This window comes from Balaenoptera acutorostrata, chromosome 1 (assembly GCF_949987535.1).
Source record: "Balaenoptera acutorostrata chromosome 1, mBalAcu1.1, whole genome shotgun sequence".
NCBI classification, from domain to species: domain Eukaryota; kingdom Metazoa; phylum Chordata; class Mammalia; order Artiodactyla; family Balaenopteridae; genus Balaenoptera; species Balaenoptera acutorostrata.
Genome location: NC_080064.1, coordinates 118,645,382 through 118,669,583, shown reverse-complemented (window position 1 = coordinate 118,669,583; position 24,202 = coordinate 118,645,382). Strand labels below are relative to the sequence as shown.

The 24,202-nt window shown below is 45.0% G+C and overlaps 1 protein-coding gene across 1 annotated transcript; it reads left to right on the top strand.

The window, feature by feature from the left end:
• Positions 1 to 705: 705 nt before the first annotated feature.
• Positions 706 to 23,027, top strand: F11R (F11 receptor). The gene is made up of 10 exons (XM_007171743.3): positions 706 to 883; positions 18,563 to 18,631; positions 18,798 to 18,905; positions 19,093 to 19,239; positions 19,532 to 19,734; positions 19,910 to 20,012; positions 20,151 to 20,258; positions 20,488 to 20,500; positions 20,808 to 20,856; positions 20,991 to 23,027. Exons 1-10 carry the CDS (start codon positions 820 to 822, stop codon positions 21,024 to 21,026), a joined length of 900 nt encoding a protein of 299 aa, XP_007171805.1. The 5' UTR covers positions 706 to 819; the 3' UTR covers positions 21,027 to 23,027.
• The last annotated feature ends 1,175 nt before the right edge of the window (positions 23,028 to 24,202 follow it).

Genomic DNA, 24,202 nt, shown 5'->3' with positions numbered 1-24,202 from the left:
CAGTTACTCAGTGATGTTTATAGAGCGTCTGTAGGTCAGTTTGTATTATCTGGGTTTGTTTGGTAACGTGATTCTGCTTTTCCCACTGTTGAGTTGAGCGCTCCTTTTCCTTTTCTCCTCTCAGCGCAGCCTTGAATGCTGCGAATGGAGTGGACAAAGGAACACAGTTTGGGGGGTAGTGTCAACATATCATTCCCCACTTGTCTCCTGGTCTTCTCCCCCAACCCTCGCATATTAATACATGTGGTTTTCACTTGCCAAAGGAGGGGACCAAGGTTTCTGCAGCACCCAGCAATTTACATTCGAACAAACAAACAATACCATTACATTCGAACAAACAAACAAAAAAACTCAGGCTTGTCTCTCTCCAGTCCCACAGTATGACTACCTTCCTTACCACCTCCTTTAAGGTATTCCTCTAATCTTCCAGCTCCAACTCAAAACCTAGCCAGTCAGAAAGTCCCTACTTCAGGAACGCCGCCCAATCACAGTGTCCTCACCTGCAGAAGGTGAGTTCTGGGGTCTCCTTACGCGACAGTCTCCTGGCCCAATCAGAGGCGGCTTGGTCTTGGAAAGGCGCCAGTCAGCCGTGGGGAGTAGTGGGCGGAGTTGCACCTGGCGACGGTGAATCACTCAGTGGAGCGGCGGCTCCTTCCACCAATCGGAATGTGCAGAGGCGGGGCGCCGACCAATCGGGCATGAAGGGAAGGGCTGGGCTGGGCTCAACCTGGCGGCTGGAGTTTAGTCCCCGCGCTCCTGTTGGGCGAAGCTGTGTCTGTTCCCGGGCTCCGGTGACTACTGTCTGTTGGGATCTTGATCATGCTGGGGACAAAGGCGAAAGTCGGGCGGAAACAGTTGCTTCTCTTCACGTCGATGATCCTGTGTAAGTTCCCGGAGTTTTTGGAGGAATCTGTGGGTCTGGTCAGAGGTTGGAGGGAGGCGCTCCCCACACCTCTTGCCCGCGAGAGGGGAGGGGTTCAGAAACCAGTCCGCCTCACCCTCCTAGTCCTCTTTCCACCCCTGGCTCGTCCCTCTTCTTTCCCGTCCCTCTTACCCTGGTGAGTGGCTGGCTCCCCTCCCCCACACTGGTGAATAATGACCCCTCCTCTTACATCCACCGGGAGGGAGCTGCCTTTCCGCACGTTCACCAAAAATAACGGGGAGAGGTTGATTCCCCTTTCCTTCATCCTCACCTACTGGTGAGGGCCGGTGGGCGCGAGGGCCCTGCCCAGCCGGGATCACACACCTGGGAAGGGGGCCATCCTGCCCCTCCAACGCGCATCCAACATCCGAGAACAACCCGAGAGAAGTCGGAAGCCTGTCATACCCTGACTCCCTTGGCCCCTGGATGCTCTGCTACTTAAGGGTCCTCAGAGAAAATCTAATGGAGGTGGGGTGGGGGGTAAGTTTCTTTCCCTGGCTGTTGCTGAAGGGTTTCTTTAGCTTTCCCCGGATCTTTGGGTTGGTATTGTTGCTCTGGGAAAAGTGTCTAGGTGCAAAATCTGGGAAAAAAAAAAAGGAAATAAAATTGAAACCTAAAATTTCTCAAGAGCACAGCATTCAAAGTTCCTTTCTGGAATAACTACTTCCAGAGTCCTTAATAAATGTTGTTGACTGAGTGACTATTCGCAGGGGGAGGTCCTGTTTTTTGGTTGGCTAGTTCCTTCTCAGAGCCAGAACTCTGCCCTCCCCCCTGGCCTTGTTTGAGAGTTTTTGTTTCCTTTGTAAACTCCCTTTCCTGTGGAACAATGAGGCTCACTTGTTGGGGCAGGCCTCCGTCTATAGATATGCTTGTGCCCGGCCGAGTGTGTAGTTTGTGCCTTAGTCTACCTGTGTCAGCATCTGTGCACTTATCTGTCTGATTCTTGAGTGTCTGTGTGTGTGCTTCTGTGGATAGTTGTGTCAGTAGGGGATCTGTAAGATTCTCCATTTCCCTCTCAACATCCATGTTTTAGGAAATAAAAGAAATGAACAATTATGATCAATATTAGCGGTTATAAGGTAATTCACTTTGCTTAGTTTGAAGGGTGTCTTAAGACAGATGAATTGACTACTTCTTTGTCCCTTATCACGAAAACATTAACATTTGGGGTGGACTGGACCAGTGACAAGTCGAATCCTCTCCCTATTGTACAGATAAGGAAACAGGTACAAAGAGGGGAAATGACTTTTCCAGATTGACAAAGGGACCTGGGACTGGAACAAAAGTCTCCTGACTGACTTCTCCTTTTCCCACTCCTGGCTCCAGCGTCTCAGGCACCCTGTGGCACAGGAACCAGGATATCAAAACATCAGTTTGGGATACTGCTCCAGAGTCCACTATCTTACCTACCTTTTTCAATTTTTCTTTCCCACTAGATTCCTTCTTCTCTCACTTCTCCCTTTCATTCTACTCCTCCATTTCCCCTTTTTCTTCAGTTTCCATTCTTTTCCTCCCCTTCTTCCCCATTTACTTCTGTCTGTATCTTAGAACTGCTAGTGACACCCAGGGTCATTTTTTGGTTCTGTGTGGTACTCAATACTAAACACTTTGCCAACACTTGTGCTGTACCAGTACTCCCCACCCCCAACCTAGAAGTTTCTGAGTCAGTAACTATTTGTGACAGTATTTGTCAGGCTTATAAGCTTCCTAGAGCTGCATCCTTCTCCCCTTTCCTTTTTCTTTTCTCTCCCCCTCATTTTCTATAATAATCACATACTGACACTGAAAGAGTTGTGATATCACCCTTCTGAGCTTGGGAGTGTCCTCTAGTCTGTTCAGGGAATCAAGAAACAGTGGTTTAGAGGGAGCTTGAGATGATGTTGTATTAGCTTGATAGGACAGTGGATCCTAGAAAGTAACATGTCCAGGAGATGGAGGAACTGACCTTGTCACATGTAAATAGGGCTAGACCTGGGGGGAGCAATTTGGTTAGTACAACGAGGGTGGAGATAGCAGCCAGGCCATCCCCCCTGGGTTCTAGCTTGGCTTTCTGCCTTATTTGTGATCTTAGGCTAGTAACTCAGTCTTTTCATCTGTAAAACGGGAGTAATAATACTTGTCCTAACCTTGTCCTGAGGATCAACTGGGATAATAGCTACATTACATGTATATGAAATGATTATTATTGGGCAGCTTTTATCCCCTTTGGATTTTGTGAGGATGAAAGGATGCTGCCCATAGTAGAGCAGGTCAAAGGAAGCAGGGAGAGACCCTGCTAGATTCCAAAAGGCGAGAGTGAAAAAGTAGGGGCTTTCTTGGGCATCTAGTCTGTCCTCTGCCCTTGGGATACTGGAAGCATATATAGGACACCTGCATGTTCTCCCTCCTCCCTCCAGGGCTGCTCCTCATGTGGGCTCTGCCATCAGGGAGGAAGAAGAAAGGATCAAGCAAAGGCCCAACCCCAGCCTGGGGAACCTAGTGGAGAGGAAGGCCTGAGCCTACTGAGACAGGGTTGGAGACTAAACACTGGGAGAACTGGGCCTGGGAAAAGTAAAACTGGTGACAGAGAGTACTAGTCTCCCTCCCCGTAGAGAGCCTGTGCTTAGAAAAGTTTCCAGCTATCTCCCAGGCAGGAAGAGGCATTTCTGCTTAGCAGGGTGGTGTGTGCATAGGATGACTTTTGGTGTAACTGCAGAGGAGAAAGGGGAAACCTAGGTTGGAAGCCTGGTGTTTGCACACACACCTCTTACTTCATGTAGTGTCCCCACTGAAACATTCCAGGAGGGGGGAACTGCTGCCCTGTGTCTGAGTCAGTCTGTGAGTCCCGGTGTTTCTTTCGTATTGATGTTTCTGCCTTTCTAGCTTTGCTGTTCAGGGTTAGATTTACCTCAAACTGTAGATTGGTGAGTCACTCCTCCTTTCCCCTCCCTCTACTGGGGGGTTGAAATTACTCCCAGGAAAGAATTGTTCCCTCGAAACCAGAACCTAGAAACTAGTGACACAGCAAGTTGGAACTAGGAAGTGAGTGGTAGTGGAATGCCAGTGTCTTAGTCTTTCCCTCCTGGCTCCAGAACTTTCACTTTATGATGTTTCTCTTCAGTTTCTTTGTGACCTGGGCTTGCCTGGAGTCTCCAACCTAGTTTTGGCTTGGGGTGGAGCTGCTGTAATTAAAAAAAACAAAGTTTATTTATTTAGAAGAGGTTAATACATTAGTGTGGTTCGAGAATCAAAATGATATAAAAGAGTGGGGTTATCACTCCCACCCTGTTCCTGTTCACTCCGTGTCTCCCCTAGTTTCCTATACATCTTTCCAGTGTTTTGTTATACAAATATCAGTATATATAAATATATATTTCTTTCTTTTCCCTTTTCTTACACAAAAAGAGGCACACTATATTCATTGTATTCTATCCTGTATCTTGTTTATTTCATTTAATATACCCTGGAGATCTTTTCATATTGGTGGTGTGGCCTTGGCCATTAGAATATTCCACCCCCTCCCCCGCCCTCCTCCCCAAGTCCTCTGGGTCAAGGGGCATCTGTTCTGTGGACTCAGAAGTGGCTGACACTCCCGCTCAAAGACAGATTTAAAAGCTATATACATGTCATGTGAGAGATTAGGAAATGATGGGGCTTGTTTTTCACATCTGTTAGCATTGAGGAAAGACCTTGGGGAATCTCTAAACTCAGACCTGCTTCCTCTAGAGGTTCAGGGAAGACCTGGATGGCCAGTTGTCAAACGTAATTGTGGAAGAGGTTTCAGTGTTGTCAGGGGGTTGTGAGATGTAATGTGAGTGGATACATACTGGGGTTTTCCAGGCATTGAAAACTCAAGAGTTCATCTGCCTGGGACTCCCTGATAAGCAGAGCTTCTGTCTAAAGTCCGCCTGGTGTCATTTGTTTTACAATGAGTAGGACAGGAGGAAGCAGCTGGTTGGCAGGAAGTTTGATGCCAGGCCCCCTGGAGTGAGCCCTGGGCAGGCAGGCAGAGCCTTCCCTTGTAATGGGGAGATGGGTGGGGGAGGAGAGCTGAGCAGGTAGAACTGGAAATTCTGCTGAGAGAGGGCAGGAGGGAGCAATGGCGTGAAAGCTCTCCTGTCCTCCACTGCCATCACCACTTCCCACCATCCTCAGAGGGCCTTGCCAGTTGAACCACGTCACTGAAAGTACAGCCAAGCCTGGCTGTTGACTTAGCCCAGCCTGTTGTTGGGCTCACAGAGCCTTCCTCTTGCCCACTCATTCCTTATCTGTCCCACCCCAAACCCCAGGAGTGACTTCAGTCTCTACAGGGTGAGCGGTGGGAAGGAAAGAGCAAACTGGGGGTGGAAGCCCTGGGTCCAGGTTCTAATTGTATTGCAGTGTCAAATTCATTTGTTAATCCAATAAACATTGGTGTTTACTATGTTATAAGCACTGTGCTAGAGATTAGGGATAAAAAATGAATAACATCTGCTATCAAGAAGCTCTGAGGGGAGTCAGGTATTGTAACAATTAGCCCACGTTAGGTAAACTGTGAACACACTGTAGCTGGGGGCTTTCCAAGGCTTTGGCTCATCTTCCCTGTTCCGAGGCTCCAGCTCCCTTACAGTGGGAGGGTACTGTGAGGCTCATCTGCATAGAGGGGAAGTTGGGATGAATTCTTAGAGAAAACCAGAGACTGGCTTGGCTGGCTGGCTGGCTTCCCTCCTTTTCCTTCCTTTTTTTGTTTGTTTTTAAATGGATCGAAACAAACTCATTGCATGAAAACAACTTAAGGAAAATTCTAATAATTAACAAGATGCATAGAGAAAACAAAGATTTCTTAGTAAAGCAGCAGAAGGAAGTAGCTTTTCTGTTGTGGGTTTGACCTGCGTGTACAAGGGAGGGTTGTTGGTGGGTTCTGTCAGATGTCTGGATGCCTCCACCCTCTGTGACCACCTTCTCATCACAGCATTGCTTCAGAGCGGCAAAGCACAGTGCTAGGAACGGGGGAGGATACAAACATAATTTGGTTTCTCTGTTCCCAAGGAATTACAGACATATATTGACTAAGTAGAATACAGAGCCCGTGCGTCAGGGGCTGTCATCGAAGCACGAAATGATTGGGGAGCATAGAAGGAAAGAGTTACGTTTTAAAATGATAAATTTTTAATTAAGAAATAGTAGATGTTCAATGTGGAATAATGGGAAAACAGGGATATAGAGAAAGTAAAATCACATGTCATCCTATTATCTAGAGATAAACACTGATTGCTGGTTTTATTCTAGTCTTTCCACTATGAATAAATGTGTGGTATAGATGACCTGTGCAAAATATATCAGAAAAAATAAAATGGCCGTTTGGTGTCACTGACTTTTCCTTAAGTCTTGGCTCTGTGGGCAGATATTGATTAGGGTCACACCAGCTCAACAGAAATCCATAGATATCAATGTTTAAACCAAACTGTGTACTAATGCTACTTTGAGCTGTGGCCGGTTTGTTAGATTATGTAGGAATTACAGTGGGAAAAAACAAAACTGTGTTATAGATCCCTTCTCATTTAGATTATTAGTTAATGACAGAATACTAGTTTTATTTATTTATTTATTTATTTTTAAATAAATTTATTTATTTTATTTTTGGCTGCGTTGGGTCTTCGTTGCTGTGCACTGGCTTTTCTCTGGTTGTGGACAGCGGGGGCTACTCTTCCTTGCGGTGCGTGGGCTTCTCATTGCAGTGGCTTCTCTTGTTGCAGAGCATGGGCTCTAGGTACACGGGCTTTAGTAATTGCAGTATGTGGGTTCAGTAGTTGTGGCTCGCAAGCTCTAGAGCACAGGCTCAGTAGTTGTGGCGCACGGGTGTAGTTGCTCCGCGGCATGTGGGATCTTCCCGGACCAGGACTCGAACCCGTGTCCCCTGCATTGGCAGGCAGATTCTTAAGCACTGTGCCACCAGGGAAGCCCCACAGTACTAGTTTTTTTTTTTTTTTTTAATATTTTCTGTACCCCTTAGGGTTGTGATTTTTTTTTTTTTTAATATTTATTTATTTATGGCTGTGTTGGGTCTTCGTCTCCGTGCGAGGGCTTTCTCTAGTTGTGGCAAGCGGGGGCCAGTCTTCATCGCGGTGCGCAGGCCTCCCACTATTGCGGCCTCTCTTGTTGCGGAGCACAGGCTCCAGACGCGCAGGCTCAGTAGTTGTGGCTCACGGGCCCAGCTGCTCTGCGGCATGTGGGATCTTCCCAGACCAGGGCTCGAACCCGTGTCCCCTGCATTGGCAGGCGGATTCTCAACCACTGCACCACCAGGGAAGCCCGTACTAGTTTTAAATGAGGTAGTGACTACGTTCTATGACAGAGAGGATAGGAACATCTATGGTCCCTGGTATGGTGGTAGCATGTCCTGACTGTATTTTTTTTTTTTTTTTTTTTGAGCAAAATACACTTTAAACAAAATCCCTTCTATAGTATTCTACTGTATGGCTATCCTGTAATTAACTGTTCACCTTTTGTTGAGCATTTAGGGTTTTTTATTTTTTCTTTGCTGTACGAAATACATTAAATTGTCCTTGAACATACATCTTTAAGCTTACCTTTAATTATTTTATTTTCCTAGGCTATATTCCTAGAAGTTGGAGAGAGATTAATTTTAATTTGGGGAGGGCATGATGGATCAAGGGACACTGGAACAGGATCTTGAAGTATGAATGGTGTTTCCTTGCTGCTCTGCTGAAGATGCTGTGTAGTGCAGTAGTTTTGGAGACTCAGAGTTAGGCAGACTTGGGTTAAGATTCCCACCTTGTTGTTTGCAGCTGTGTGATTTGGGGCAACTGTGCTAAGCCTCAATGTTCTCATCTATAAAATGGGATGATAACAATAGTACTTGTCTCCCAGGGTTTTTTTTTTTCTTTTTTTTTTTCCTCCTCACAGGGTTTTTAATGAGACAATGCATGTGCTCATTTCTTCCTGCTCTTTTTCTCTCCTTGAAATTTATCAGACTCACATACAGAATCTTGATAGTGTAATAATCTATTTCTTACTCCTCTGTTACTTCCTTTCACCTTTGAAGTCTTATTTAATCATTCTCTGCTTCCTGGTGTGTCAGTATTTGGGTATTTCCTGTTATTCTTTATCATCCTTCCTTTCTGTTTGCCTTTGTTTTTGCCTCTCCTTTCTTGCTTTGTTTTATTTTTCTTTGCTTCTTGTGATCTTTATTATTTTTTTCCCTTTTTATTCCCCTTCCCACTCTTTTTTCTTTAAATTAAAACACTTAATACATACTTGTTTATTACACAAATATAGAACATAGAAGAGAAAAGCTGCCTGTATTCTCATCTCTCAGATAATATGCACTGTCAAGTGTTTGGAGTCTATTCTTAGAGATTCCTTTATGTGTATACTTGGGTTATTTTTATTATTTGTAAAAATAGGGTCATGTTCTACATATTGTTTTTACATTTTGGACATATTTCTATGCCTGAACAAATTGATTTCCCTTGACCTTTGGGATGGCAATATGGTTATTTTTATTTGTTTTTGTTTTACATAGTTGTGTAATGTATCATACCGTGGAGCCAGATTACCTGGGTTAAAATCCTAGCTCTGCCTGCTACTAGCTTTGTGAACTTGAGCAAATTACTTCAGTTCTGTGCCCCGATTAACTCACATGTAAGATGGGAGCAATAATAATATTTATTTCATAGCATTATTACAAGGATTAAATGAATTAAACCTGTAAAGGGCTCAGAAGAGTATCTGGTACCTAGTATTCAAGAAATGTTAGCTGCTATTATTTTATTCATGCTATTATTTTATTCATTTGGTCATGCTCAGTAACATGTGTCTAGATTTTGGATATAATTAATTAAAAGTATAGGACAAACTTTGCAGAAGTCTTCAAGAATTCTGTTGATTTTTTAAAAAATTATTTTATTGAGGTATATTTTGCATACAACATTATTTTAGTTTCAGGTGTACAACATAATAATATAATATTTATAGTTATTGAAGAATGATCACCACAGTAAATGTACATCTATCACCATACATGATTATAGAATTTTTTTCCTTGTGATGAGAACTTTTAAGGTCTACTCTCTTAGCAACTTTTAAATATGCAGTACAGTATTATTCACTATAGTCACCATGCTGCCCATTACATCTCCAAGACTTATTTATTTTATAACTGGAAGTTAGTACCTTTTGATCCTCTTCACCCATTTTGCCTCCCAACCCCCCACTCCTCACCTCTGGCAATCACGCAATCTGTTTTCTGTATCTATAAGCTTGGGGTTTTTTGTTTGTTTGTTTTTGATCCCACATATAAGTGAGATCCTGTGGTATTGGACTTTCTCCGTTTGACTTAATTCACTTAGCATAATGCCCTTAAGGTCCATCCCTGTTGTCACAAATGGCAAGATTTCATTCTTCTTTATGGCTGAATGATATTCCATCGTGTATATATATATATATATATATATATATATATATATATATATACCACATCTTCTTTATCCATTCATCCATTGATGGACACTCAAGATATTTCCCTGTCTTGACTGTTGTAAGTAATACTGCAGTGAACATGGGGCTGCATATAGCATTTTGAGTTAATGTTTTCATTTTCTTTGGATAAATACTACCCATAAGTGGAATTGCTGGATCATATGATAGTTCTATATTTAACTTTGTAAGGAACCTCCATACTGTTTTCTACAGTGGTTGTACCCATTTACATTCCCACCAACATGAGCTTTGCATGAGGGTTCCCTTTTCTCCACATCCTCACCAACAATTGTTATTTCTTGTCTTTTTTTTTTTTTTTTTTTTTGGCCGTGCTGTGCATCATGGGATCTTAGTTCTCTGACCAGGGATCGAAGCCGTGCCCCCTGCGGTGGAAGCACGGAGCTCTAACCATTGGACCACCAGGGAATTCCCTATTTCTTGTCTTTTTGATAATAGCCATTCTAACAGGTGTGAGGTGATATCTCATTGTGGTTTTGATTTGCATTTCCCTGATAATTAATGATGTTGAGCGTCTTTTCATGTACCTATTGGCCATCTGTATGTCTTCTTTGGGAAAATGTCTATGCAGATCCTCTGACAATTTTTAAAACAGATTGTTTAGGTTTTTTTGCTATTGAATTGTATGAGTCCTTTACACATTTTGGATATTAACCCTTTGTCAGATAAGTGAGTTGCAAATATTTTCTCCTATTCTCTAGGTTACCTTTTCATTTTGTTGGTGATTTCCTTTGCTGTGCAGAATGTTGATTCTTTCACTGTGCATACTTGATTGAGTCAAGGCTGTAATGACTGGGGAGTCAACCAGAATGTCCACAGCTGATGCCCAATTTAAACCTTTGTGTTGGTCTGCTTGGGATGCCATGACAAAATACCAAAGACTGGATGGCTTGAACAACACTAATTTATTTTCTCACAGTTCTGGAGCCCAGAAGTCCAAGATCATGGTGCTGGAGGGATGGTTTCCTCTGAAGCCTCTCCTTGGCTTACAATGGCAGCCCTTTTGCTGCCTCTTCACATGGTCATCCCCTCTATGCATGAGCATGTTTGGTGTCTCTTTGTAGAAGGACACCAATCAGATTGGATTAGGACATGTCCTAAGGTCCTCACTGCAACTTAATTACATCGTTAAAGGGCTTGTCTCCAAATGCAGTCACTTTCTGAAGTACTGGGGGTTAGGGCTTTCATATATGAATTTTGAGGGAATACAATTCAATCCATAAAAACCATGAACCGTTTTGAAGATTCTGCAGACAGAGCAGTGATCTAGCCAGGTGTCTCCTCAGATGACTTGGGTCTACTTGGAGTCTTGGGTTGCTCTTGTGATCATAAAAGAAATGGGGGTGTTGTAAATGGATTCACATCTTTTCCCCATTCCCCCCCTCCGCCCATTTTAGACCTTGCATTAGAAAACTTGCTGGCACTTCTTCCACTTTTGGCTCTGCACACTTCTACTGGATATGGGAAACCAGCCTCTACTGTTGTGCATGCAGACACCTACAGACACACTGCAGCCCAGGTGCAGAAATGAGGCCCTTTTGCAAAATGGCAGGTGGAAACCACTCATGTGCAGAGAACTTTAATTCTGTTTCATAACTACGAAGCAAATTAAAAACACTTAATTCTTAAATTGTAAAGCTAAATTTAAAAAATGATTAATAGAACGCTCTTTTTTTTCTTCTGAGAACTAAATTTGTTTTTTAAAAAAAAACACACTGTTGCTAGTATTAAAATTTTTTAAAGATTGGGTTTGAATCAAGTTTGTTTTTTCTTCTTCTTCTTTTTAAAAATATTTATTTATTTATTTATTTTGGTCATGCCGAGTCTTAGTTGTGACGTGCAGGCTTCTTGGTTGTGGCGTGCAGACTTCTTAGTTGCAGCATGCAGACTCTCAGCTGCGGCATGCATGCGAGATCTAGTTCCCCGACCAGGGATCGAACCCAGGCCCCCTGCCCTGGGAGCGTGGAGTCTTACCCACTGGACCACCAGGGAAGTCCCAAGTTTATTTTTTCTTTATTTGGGTGTGCCCCATCTGCCAGTTTGAAAAATGGGCTTATCTTGGTAGATAAACCTTAATAAGTAGATGTTATAGTGAATGGTCTGCTCTGACCTAATTTGTTAAGGCTCTATGTTGTTCAATGTCAGTTTGTACCAGGCATTATGCTAAGTGCTGAGAACTCAGAATGATAGATTAACACATTATCCCTGCTCCTTTGGTAGTTTACTGCCTGATAGGGGAGAGATATGGGCGCATAGATGATGTCATTATAATGTGGGAAGTGCTTTGACAGTGCTTTGCATGGGGTAGTGGAAGCCTAGGAAAGAGACCTTAACTTGGCTGTGGTGAGGATTGGGGGTGGGGTAAGTCATTTCCCAGAAAGTAATGTGTTTGAATACCTGCTGGCCAGGTGGAGAAAGAGGGGACAGGGTGTTCCGTATAGCAGGAATAGCATAAGCAAAGGCAGAGATTGTGAAACTGCACGTCTTTGCTGGGAATTGTAAGTAGTTTTGTATTGCTGGAGCGTAAATTGCAAGAATAGGGAGTGTGATGAAGATGATAAACTTATCACCAGTTCGGCTGGTGCTAGAACTCTTGCCTGGCTGAAGAATTTGGATTTTATCTTACAGGTAATGTGGAATCATTGGAAGCTTGAAGCAAGTGTTAGATTTGCACTTTTTAGAAGGCTGTATAGTGTAGCCCAGTCTCTGGAATTGGACTGCCTTGATTTGAAGCTATACCACCACGTAACTGCTCTGGGCCTCAGTTTCCCCATGTAGAAAACAGAGGTGATAATAACAGTATCACCCAACTCCTAAGGTTGTTGTAGGAATTAAATCCATGTAATGTGCTTATAGTAGTGCCTGGCATATAATATAGTAAGTGCTCAATAAATGTCAACTCTTTCTCTAGCAGTGAGGTGGAGGATGGATGTGAGTGGGTCAAAATTAAACAAGGCAGAGAAACCTATTGAGAGACCAAATGCAATTCTTCAGATGGTACTAAAAAGTGGCAGTGGGTCTGGAGAGGAGGGGCTAAATTTGAGGGAGATTTGGGAGGTGACATTGTAATGATTGGTGTTTGACTAGAGTGAAGGAAAGATGGTGATGGCTTAAAAGGTTCTAGAGTGAGTCACCAAGTAAATGGTGATACCACCAACCTGGAGAGAGGAGGGGAAGCGAGAGGTAGTGGGAAATGATGAGCAGCGTGAGATTGCAGGAGGGGGAGTGTGAAGTTCAAGTAGAAGTGTCAGGAGGCACAACAATAGGAGTCTGCAGCTCAGGTAAGAGGTGGTATCTGGAGCTGGCCATATATTGGTGTAGAGGAATGTTGTGTATTTGAGATTTCCTAGAGAGAATATGGAGAGGAGAAAGGGCACAGGATGGAATGCTGGGGATTACTAATATTAAGGGATGGACAAAGGAAGCAAAGTTCAAGAAGGCGAATAAGATAACACTGAGGTGGGGGGAGGACCAGAAGGGCTGAACACAGAAACCAAGGGGGTGGAGTGGCTTGAGGAGGCGAGTGGTTAGCAGGGTCAAACATCTCACAAAGGCCACAGAAGGTAACTGAAAAAACAAATACTGGATATCTTTAATTATAAGACTACTTTAATGTTTTGGAAATTGGGATGTGACTTACAGCCCATGTACGTATTTAATATGATGTTCCCCCAAGAAGTTATTATTAAATTGATGTTATATCTTATAATCAGGGTATCTTAGAATTGAGGAATATGATTGGTGACCTTAGTAAAATCAATTTTAATTTCAAAGTGAGAGCCAAAGACGTATTGCAGTAGGTTGAGCAGTGAATGTGTGTGTTGGGCTGGAAACAGTGTGTGTAGACTACTTCTTTAAGAAGTTTAGAGAGAAGGGGAGGAAAGGATTGTCACTAGAGAGGGGTACAAGATTGAGTGAAGGTTTTCTGTACATGAAAGGGCCAAAAAATCTATTTTTTTTTGTCTTTGTGTACAGTCTTTATTTGTTGAAATACCATTAGATTTTTCCTCAGGACAAGAGCAAAGATCATCCCCTGCAGAAACTTTGGAACTATGTACAGAACTTTAGAGAACAGAGGACAACACTTTAGCTGAAGCCTGCCTGCTGACCAGAGAAGGGTGTTCTGAGTGGACTCAGCAAAGAAAAGGAAATCAAGCAGGGAAAGAAAGGTGCCCATCTGAATCAAACTTCAGCTGCCATCAGGGCAAGTCTTGGGATGGTCACAGGTTGGAGGCTCTGTTTTTGGCAGGTTCGAGTACAGCACAGGGGTTCCATGTATCTTTACGGCTACACCCCAGGCTGAGGTGCCATTAAGTCAATGTCACTCAAATTCCTGGCCAGCCAAACTCCGGCAGCAAAGAGTCCCAAATTAAGGATCAAGTTCCTCTGGAAGAGGCTTCCCTGGTGGCACAGTGGTTAAGAATCCGCCTGCCAATGCACGGGACACAGGTTCAATCCCTGGTCCGGGAAGATCCCACCTGCTGTGGAGCAACTAAGCCCGTGCGCCACAGCTACTGAGCCTGCGCTCTAGAGCCCGCGAGCCACAACTACTGAGCCCACCTGCCACAACTACTGAAGCCCGCGCGCCTAGAGCCCGTGCTCCACAACAAGAGAAGCCACCGCAGTGAGAAGCCAGCACTCACCACAACTAGAGAAAGCCCATGTGCAGCAGCGAAAACCCAACACAGCCAAAACTAAAATAAATATATTAATTAATTAAAAAAAGAAGAAAAAAAGTTCCTCCAGAGGTCATTTCTATCGGTGGCAAAGCGGTAGACTCCCCGAAGCCAGTCTCCCACGTTGTCTGGAATTTCAGGAGCTTCATTTGCCAAGCCCGCAGTGGTCATGCCAGCCCCACTGGAAGCGATAGCAGCACCTCCACGCTCCACGAGGCCTCTCACCACGCACCTTCCAAAAACTCTTATTGATGCCTTTGACTTTGTAGTTTTTCTTGTTGTGAACGTGGAGTAAATTAAACATCACAATGGAAAAGGTGAAATTTCCTTCTGTTTTGGTTTACCATGTTAACTAGTAGGACATTTGTATGTACAGTATGCCAAGTATAGGTCCAAGGTTAAGTGCAAAAGGGAGGTCGTGATGAGGCAAGGGAACATATAAAATAGATGAGGAGAATGGATGGGGAAATTGTGGGTGTTGTGAGAGAAAGCCCTCAGCTCTGCTGCTCTATACATGATGGTTCCAGAAAAGAGTTAGTCTTTTTTTTCTTTAATTTTTATAAGTTATTTATTTATTTATTTTGGCTGCATTGGGTCTTCGTTGCTGCACTCGGGCTTTCTTTAGTTGTGGCGAGAGAGGTCTACTCTTCCTTGCAGTGCGCAGGTGGCTTCTCTTGTTGCGGAGCACGGGCTCTAGAGCGCAGGCTCAGTAGTTGTGGCACACAGGCTTAGTTTCTCCGTGGCATGTGGGATCTTCCCGGTCCAGAGCTTGAACCTATGTCCTCTGCATTGGCAGGCGGATTTTTAACCACTGCACCACCAGGGAAGCTCTAGAAAAGAGTTAGTCTTTCCAAGGCAATTACAGTGATAGAGGAGAGGTGGTTTAGTGGGCTGGAATGTAAGCATTTTTCTGGCAGTATTTATATTTATTTATATGTCTTACTGAAGAAAACTTTGAAGTCAGAAAAAGAAGTATGTACAGAAGGACCTATGGGCAGATGATGATAATAATAAGACATAATACTTATTTGGTGCTTCCTGTTGGTCAGACACTCTTGTAAGCACTTTATTTGTATTAGCTTGTTTAACTCTCAACAACAGCCCTTTGACATAGAAACTCTTATTATCCCCATTTTACAAGTGGGCAAACTGAGGTTCAAAGTGACTAAGTGGCTTGCCCGGGTCACACAGATTATAAGTAACAGAGCTGGGATTTGAATGCAGTCAGTCTGGATCCAGAGGCTTGTTCAGGAACAAGAAGGGGAAGGTGGATCAGGATGTCTGAGGTGTCCTGGGGTCACTAGGAAGGAAGGACATGGTGGGGAGGCTGGACTTGACTCATGGTGTGAGACGCAGTCACAGTAGAGGTTTGAGTATTGCAGTCAGGCCACAGGCAGACATCAACAGTCCTGCATCAGAGGAAGGTGGGAAGGCCCTGAGGTGAAGGGCCCTGTATTTTAAGCAAGAGGAGAGAAGCCTGGACTAGGTAATAGCAGTCAGAATTAATGAGAAGGGGAAGATGCCAGTTGCCCAATATGTTTGTGTATATATGTGGTGGTGTCATTCCTGCACATGTTTTAGATCTGATAATCTGAGAGGACTCAAAAAAGAACTTCAGCTAAAGTTAGAAGTGAGGCAGAAGCAATCATCAAATTCATATGCTGTGATTAATTTATTTATTTTCTTTTGGGCGGCCCTTTATTTCAAAGGCTAGTTTTTAGTTTAATTACAAGCTGTTCCTCATTTGGGTGGTGTCATAGGTTGGGTTCTTGGGAAACTGACTCTGAGATGTCAATTATTGTACCAAGACATTTATTAGGGAGTGTTCTTGGGATCCACACCTGTGGAAGCAGGACTGGGCAGAGGGAAAAGATGAGTTGCATTGTAGTCCCAACAAGGCCTCAGCTTACTGCACAGGGACCTTTGAAGCAGAAATAGCCCTTCAGTGTTGTCCCAAGTTGGGGAGTTGGGGCGATAGAGCTGGGACTTTATATGTGTCCTCCCCCCCTTTTTTTTTTTGTCCCACGTGGCACGTTGGATCTTAGTTCCCCAACCAGGGATCGAACCCGAGCCCCCAGCAGTGGAAGCAAGCGTGGAGTCTTAACCACTGAACCACCAAGGGAAGTCTCCAAAAGTCAGTTCTTGCTGGTTCCTTTCTTTTTTTGGCCACAGGACTTGCTCGATCTCAGTTCCCCGGCCAGGTATTGAACCTTGGCCATGGCACTGAAAGCCCAGAATCCTAACCACTAGGTCGCCAGAGAACTACCCCCCCTCTCACTGATCAGGCATTGGATGCCGGTGCCCTGACCCTGTTGCTGCCTGGTAGGAGGCATGGCCCTGGGCAAGGCAGTGTTCTGGGTATCCTCAGAGAGGGCTGATGGCTGCAGGCCTTCTTCTGGCAGCAGTTCCAGCAGCTGAGACAACAAGTCCTTCATTCCTGAAGAGAGATCTGGTTTGCACATCTTGGTGTACATCACAGGTAGCAAATTGTAAAATTCGAGAATCTTAAAAAAACAAAGTTCCCATCATCAAAGCAGAGAAAGTTGACTTGGGCAAAAAATCAAAGCATTTCATTGTCAGCGTTCTTGATGAGGGCTGAGTCAGAGACTTCCATGTCCTCAGTTTTCAATTTAGTAAAGACTATTTGGGTCAATTTCTGTATCTGTTATTACATCTGATTATAGATTTGACTTTGAAATATAATGCCAAATATACAGATACAAAGTAATATGATTAGAAATAATTTCTAGATAAAATGGACCTGACTTTTAAGAGAATTATATTTTAGTACATAGTTTGCCTCCGTTAAACTAGTGGCTTTTCTGAAAAGCAGCATGGTGTATAAAAGTATGGTATAATAAGGGAAAAAAAGAGGTGTAGGAGAGACCTGTATGCTAATCTCAGCTCTGCCATTTCCTAGCTATGAAAACTTGGATCAGCCACTTAATCTTTTATTTTTTCTATTTATTTATTTATGTATGTAAGTATGTATGTACGTATGTATGGCTGCGTTGGGTCTTCACTGCTGCCTGCGGGCTTTTCTCTAGTTGTGGCGAGCCGGGGCTGGTCTTTGTTGCGGCGTGCAGGCTTCTCATTGCGGTGGCTTCTCTTCTTGCGGAGCACAGGCTGTAGGCACGCGGGCTTCAGTAGTTGTGGCACGCAGGCTGTACAACGCAGGCTCAGTAGTTGTGGCTCGTGGGCTTAGTTGCTGCACGGCATGTGGGATCTTCCCGGACCAGGGCTCGAACCTGTGTCCTCTGCATTGGCAGGTGGATTCTTAACCACTGCGCCACCAGGGAAGCCACACACTTAATCTTTCAGGTTTAAAAAAAAAAAGAAAGAAAGAAACAAGAAAAAGAAAATGAACCTAAAGGATTTCAGAGAACATCTAGTTCAAACCCGTCATGTTTCAGATAAGAAAAGGGAGGTTCAGGGTCAAGAGACCATATTCAGTTACTTGGATAATTTAATAAAGAAAAAGTATACTTGCATTGAACAGATATGCTTGCATTTATCTAAAGAAGACAGGACTTTGACTTAAAGCTATAAGTAAAGCATCCTTCATGAGTTTGAGCTTTGAAAACATGAATGAGAGTAATTGTGTAAGTGCAGGTTGGTAACTATATCACACCATCCTAGAATCCTCTGGCACTGGTGCTTATTTTGGGATGTGTGGGCCCCTCCTGTGAGCCCTGCTGCCTTTCTCCCACCATGTTACTTAATTAGCCTTGCCTCTCCTCACCTCCTCTCTCCACCTTCACCACACACCACATTTTCCTTCTCTTCTCCATTGGGCAGAAGGAGATTCTAATGAGATGATCTGAGCCCACTTCTGGTCCAGAACCAGCTGTGTGATCTTAGACACATTTCTTTACTTCAGTTCCTCATGTAACACTGGGATGATAATATTTGTCCTGCTGATCTGTCATGCTTGTTTCAAGGATCAAATGATATAATTGTATGTGAAAACACTTTGAAAAGCACAAAAGGCCCTACAAATGTATTATTATTATCCTATTATTACTCCTCCCTTTCCTTCCCTCCCTTGCCTCCAGCTTTGCTGGCTTCCTGCCAGGATTGTCTGACAAGTGACTGCAATTATTTGCTGAGAAGCTTTCTCTGAACCATGAAATGTCATTTAGAAAGCTGCTCTTGGACTAGGAGGAATCTAATTAGATTATTAGGAGTCACAGAGGGAAACATTTTTTTAAATAAAGAAATTACATTAGCAGGAAATATTTTATTTCCACTGATAAAACAAGTATTAGCCTGCAACTGTAACAAAAAGCATTTTTAAAAGATATTTAGAATATTGGTGAGAAAGTGTGGGATCCGAGAGGAACGTGAATCTCTTGAATCCCTTGACCTTGGAATCTCAGCATGGGGAGACCCAGCCCTAGATGCCCCATCAGCTGGGACTGCTCTCCACTCTCCACAGCATTTCTCTGTCCACTCCTGATGGACCCGCCTCTCTTCTTCTTCTCAGGCTCACTGGCATTGGGCAGGGGTGCAGTGCAAACTTCTGAACCAGTAGTCAAAGTTGCTGAGAATAAACGTGAGTTGGGTGGGGCTGTGGAGGGTGGCGGGAGTTGGAGGGAAGGGAGGTGAGCAGGTGCAGACCCCTGGGGAACATCCAGCCCAGACTGTGGTTTGGGGCCATTTCCCCATCTTCTCCATTTACTGCTGTTTCTTCCTCCCACTCACTTTGATCCTGTCTGCAGCTGCCAAGTTGTCCTGCTCCTACTCGGGCTTCTCCTCTCCCCGTGTGGAGTGGAAGTTTGCCCATGGCGACATCACCAGCCTCGTTTGCTATAGCAACAAGATCACAGGTGAGTCACTCCACCTCCTTGCTGACTGCCTAGGTTGCAGGGGGCACACCCTGGGGCTGAAGTCCCCAGGGCCTTCCCGGAGCCTTTCCTGGGGGAAGAAGAGAGCCCCCTGTGCCTTGGGTGCCACCGTCACCAGCTTCTCTTAGCTTTCCAGCTCACTCTGCCCCTGTTTCCTCTGTCCTGGTAGCTTCCTATGAGGACCGAGTTACTTTTTCGGACAGTGGCATCACCTTCCATTCTGTGACCCGGAAAGACACGGGGACGTACACTTGTATGGTCTCTGACGAAGGCGGCAACACCTATGGGGAGGTCACCGTCCAGCTCATTGTGCTTGGTACGTGCCACAGGTCTTCTGTGTGGGCTTGCAATCAGTTCTTTCCCTAAACCCTTAGCAGGCTCTGCTAAGCTTTGGAGCTCGCTGATGGTGAAAATGCTCGTGGCGGTGGGGCTGGGGAGAGGGGTGTTCAGAGTCCTGGTGCTGTCAGAGAAGAACGAGCCCCTGGTTAGGGGGAAACTAAGGGCATAGTAAGGGAGGAAGGCTAGAGCTGATGGATGGGAGTGTCATGTTACTTGGCCTTCAGGCAGCCCTCCTGCTCTTGTGACAAGTACCTTCTCTCCCTCCCCAGTGCCTCCATCCAAGCCTACAATCAGTGTCCCCTCCTCTGCTACCATCGGGACCCGAGCAGTGCTGACCTGCTCAGAGAAAGACGGTTCCCCACCTTCTGAATACTTTTGGTTCAAGAATGGGTTACTGATGCCTACGGAACCCAAGAACAACCGTGCCTTCAGCAACTCTTCCTATAGCCTGAACCATAAGACAGGGGAGCTGGTACGGACGGGGTCAGGGTAAAAGATGTGTATGAGGGGGGCTCGGGGTTATAGAACCCCCGAAAGTGGGGAAGAAGAGCAAGCAACAAGGTAACCTTGGCGTTAGGGTCAGGAGACAGAAAAGACAGGTACTTGGCTTCTTCAAGCAGGAAGCCAATTCGTCTTCTGCCCTCCAGATCTTTGACCCCATGTCGGCCTCTGATGCTGGAGATTATACTTGTGAGGCGCAGAATGGGTATGGGTCACCCATGAAGTCAGACACTGTGCACATGGATGCTGGTGAGTGAGGGCGTGGCTGGGGCTTGAGCTCAGACCCCAGGGTGGGGTTTGGGGTCTGCTTTCCATCCTGGCTTTGGCAATGTTGTCAATACCATGAACGAGCTTTCAGGTGCCTGACCTCTCATTTGTGTCCCATAGCGGAGCTGAATGTAGGGGGCATCGTGGCAGCTGTCCTTGTAACACTCATTCTCCTTGGAGTCTTGATTTTTGGCATCTGGTTCGCCTATAACCGAGGCTACTTTGACAGTAAGTATTTGCCCTCAAAGGCTCTCCTTTGTATCATCCCCATTTCAGGGCCTGGTTCTTGGGTGCCACCTGAGTACTGACCTGATACTGAGCCCCGTGTGTGTTGGGGTTACCTCCCAGGGAGCACCAGTCCCCCGTATCTCAGGGCCACACACTAGGTCCCCCATCTTCCTGCGCCATGCTGTCTTCTACCCTGCTGACACTCATGGTCCCATTTCTTGTCTTTCAGGAGCAAAGAAAGGGTGAGTGAGCTGCTGTCCTAGAGCTCTCTAAGGTTGAGTACATGGATGTATATGGTTTGAAGCTGAGCTGTGCCCGGGGGGAAGGGGTTGGAGGGGAAGGCAACTAGCCTGGTAGGGAAAAAACATCTGGATTTCTAGCCCTGTCCACTATGGTCCTGTGCTTGTCCTTTCTCCCTGCACCCAAACCTCCCTACCGAGAACTCTGTGCTTCCATTAAGTTCTCAGTCCTGGCCTCTAAAGTTAACAAGCAGAGGTTAAGGAGAGGGACTAGGGGACTGAATGTCTCCATTTTCTGACTTGTCCGTAGGACCTCGAGTAAGAAGGTGATTTACAGCCAGCCCACTGCTCGAAGAGATGTGAGTATGCCTGCCCTGGGATGGGGAGGGCCTCCCGGCTGGAGTGAGGGGTTTCCAGACTGTTTATATGTATTCAGGGGATTATCAGCTAAAGAAGACTGTAGAGAGTTGACTTGAATGTTTTATTTCTGCAGGGGGAATTCAGACAGACCTCATCATTCTTGGTGTGACCCAGGTCCAGCTCATCTCCCGTCCTCTGTGCTTGCCTTACACAGGTGCTACCAGACTCTGGCCCCTGATGTCTGTAGTTTCACGGGATGCCTTATTTGTCTTCTAGCCCCCAAAGGGGCCCTCACTTTTATCTTAGTTAGGATGTGTTTTTTTTAATAATGTCTGCCACGTGCACCTTCTTCCTTCCTGCCTCCCTTCCTTTCCCACCACTGCTGAGTGGCCTGGGACTTGTTTAACGCTCTTTTTCCCCATCCCTATGAGGGATCAGGCAGAAGTCCTGACTGATGCCTGCTGAGTTCCCTTCCAAGTAGACTGCGAGGGTGGCGGGTACTCACTGCCCCCTGCATGTAGTGGTCCTCAAATAGGGAGGGATCTGGAGCTTGGTTCCTTGGCTCTTTCTTGCCTTCCTGAGGACCGGTACCAGCTGTTCTAGAGTGGGGACTGGAGACTGGAGCAGCTGAAATGGTTGTTTGGTGACGACGTCAAGTCTCTTCCGCCTCTGCAGCCCACTTTCTTCTGTCTTCCCGCCAGAAGTGCCACTGGGATCCTCCTGCACCGTCCTCTTTCTGAACACAAGCAGACTGACAGCAGCTATATCTGTAGAGAAAACAAGAGCTTTTGTTGTGGAGAGCATAGTAAGCTTTCAGGGCACACGGAGCAGAAGAGTTTTTAAACGACTGATCTACAGAAAAGAAAGCTGGAGCTGGTAGCTCAAGCCATCACCCTTCCCTTGGCTGGAACAACTGGACCCACACTTTTAAGATGTGTCTGCAGGGTTGTGGGAATTTGTGTAGTAGTCAGCTCTGCTGAGCACGTGTGTGTGTGCGTGTGTGTGTGTGGTCTCAGTTCTATACTGAAATTGAGTGTGTGTTGGAGGGCATCTTAGCTCTTTGGTGAGATTGTACTGTGGGAATGGGAGAAATGAAATACCTAGGCTCCTTCTTAGTGCAAACAAGAAAATCCCCAAAGCCCTGCTTCCTAGCAACCTGGGCTGGTCCCTAGCTCACTGTCCTACCCCTTCCTGGTTCCTGCCTTCAAGGCAGACATTGGACCCTCATTTCCAGAGTCCTCTTGTGGCAGGAGAAGGGCACCCCGGGTGAAGTGATGGTGTACTCTGGGTTCTACTTGGTCTGATCCACCCAGTGAGAGGAGAAGCGCCCACCCTGCCACCTCTGGCAGCCAGATACACTAATATACTTCCCTGAGGCTACAGGAAAAGCTGCTCCAGAGCCTGAAGCAGGATTTCTCAAATCATTTTCAGAATCACTTCTTTAGTAGTAGTTTAAAGTAGTGCTACTACTTTATTTAGGGGGTAGGTGTAAGTGAGAGCAGGAGTAGGCAGGGTAGTCCTGCCTGCCACTGCTTTCCTTGTCCCATCTTGACCCTTCTTTGCCCTTAAATCTGTTTTCTCCCTCTACCCCAGCAGCCCCAGTCTATTTATTAACTAGCAAGAGGGCAAATAAGGGGTCTTCTAGGGTGGATTTTGCTAATTTCTGTGGAGGATACTGAACACCACTTTGCCATATTCTGTTCCCTTATCTGACAATCCATCACAGAACTGAGTTTTCTTTTCATCAAGGATCCAGAAGGAAAAACAAAAACCAAATCGTATCGTCACGCACCAATAAAAAATAAGCTTTCCAGATGGAAATAAAATCTAATTAGGCAATAAAAGTAGAGATTGTGAAACGATTCAGTAAGAATGAGATTTTTGAAGTATGTTTCAGTTTTGTATCATTGTTGGGGGGACAGGGTGGGAGGGATGTGGAGAAAAGGCCACAGGGAAGCAGAGGTGAATCATTGCTCCTGTTAAGTCTGAAGCAAATGGCTCCTCAATCCCTAGGTCACGACTTGTGAGGAGTATGAGTCACTTATTTACCAGCCTCGGACTTTACCGCTTCAGCTTACAACAGTCCCTTTGAGTTGGAAAACACCTCGTCTGCTTTCATTTTAGAATGTTACAACTAATTTTTGTAATAAATGTTTATTTTTCACATTGAGTTTGTTTAAGTCCTGAAGTTTTAGCTTAAAAGAATTGGGACCCCCAAAGTGACTTGAACATTCAAAAACCTTACCTGTAGTCTTTTTAAGAAAGAGATTAGGGATATCCTTCTAAATAGTCTGGTAGTTAGATTTCAGTTTAACTTACCATTGGCCTGTACGTGGATGGGAATGCTTCAAATGGACATTTTCTACATTAAAAGGAGACTTGGGGGTTGAGGAACAGGGTAATCCACAGAGATTAGTGTTTTAGACATGAACTCACCCTGATTAGGGATAAAATGATTGAACATTAAGGATGTATTTGTTGTCCCTGTCTCAACAGGATCTGCAGATCAAGGCCAGGGGAGGGGAAAGTGGGAAATGGGGTTGGTTCATTTCTGAATGACAGGACAGTATGTTCTATGGGGGCATGGGGACAAGCTTAGTAAAGGAGATAAATGAAGAAAAAGTACAACTTGCACTTTAAGAAAAAAAAATCTCTAATTTTGTAGCTCTTCCAATTTATTATCGCTTCTTTGGTACTAGCTGTAAAAATCTAATACGAAATGGAACTTTTTTGAGGGAAGTAATTTTTTTTTTCTTTTTGGCCGCGCTGCACAGCTTGTGGGATCTTAGTTCCCCAACCAGAGATTGAACCCTGGGCCCATGGCAGTGAAAACCCTGAGTCCTAACCACTGGACCACCAGGGAATTGCCCAGTAACTTGTTGGATAATTACTATCATCCACTAACTTCCTGACTGGGTATTACTACTATCCCCATTTCACAGATGGGGAAAAGAGGCACAGAAATGCTCAGGAACCTGCCCATGTTCACACAACCAGTACTAGGCAAGTAGTAGATCTGGGATTCAAGACAGCTGGGGAGAGGCTGAATAGCATATGTCCTGCTCACAGTGACCCTGCAGGGGGAGGAGCTGGAGATAGAAGTTAACTTTCCCTGTAGAGGTAGGTATGTGGGAATTAGGAGAGAGGACATTGAAAGTAATGATGTCCACCTGGGGTTTTCTCTGAGCTGTGACTACCCCAACAGTATCTACAGGACAGTGAGACAAACAATTATGAAGCTCTTGGTAAAATGGAGGGCCTATGAGTGCCACCTTCTGGAATGAAGGATAACATCACTGCATTTTTGCCAGTGAGTGACCTAAATGAAAAACAAGGCATGCATAT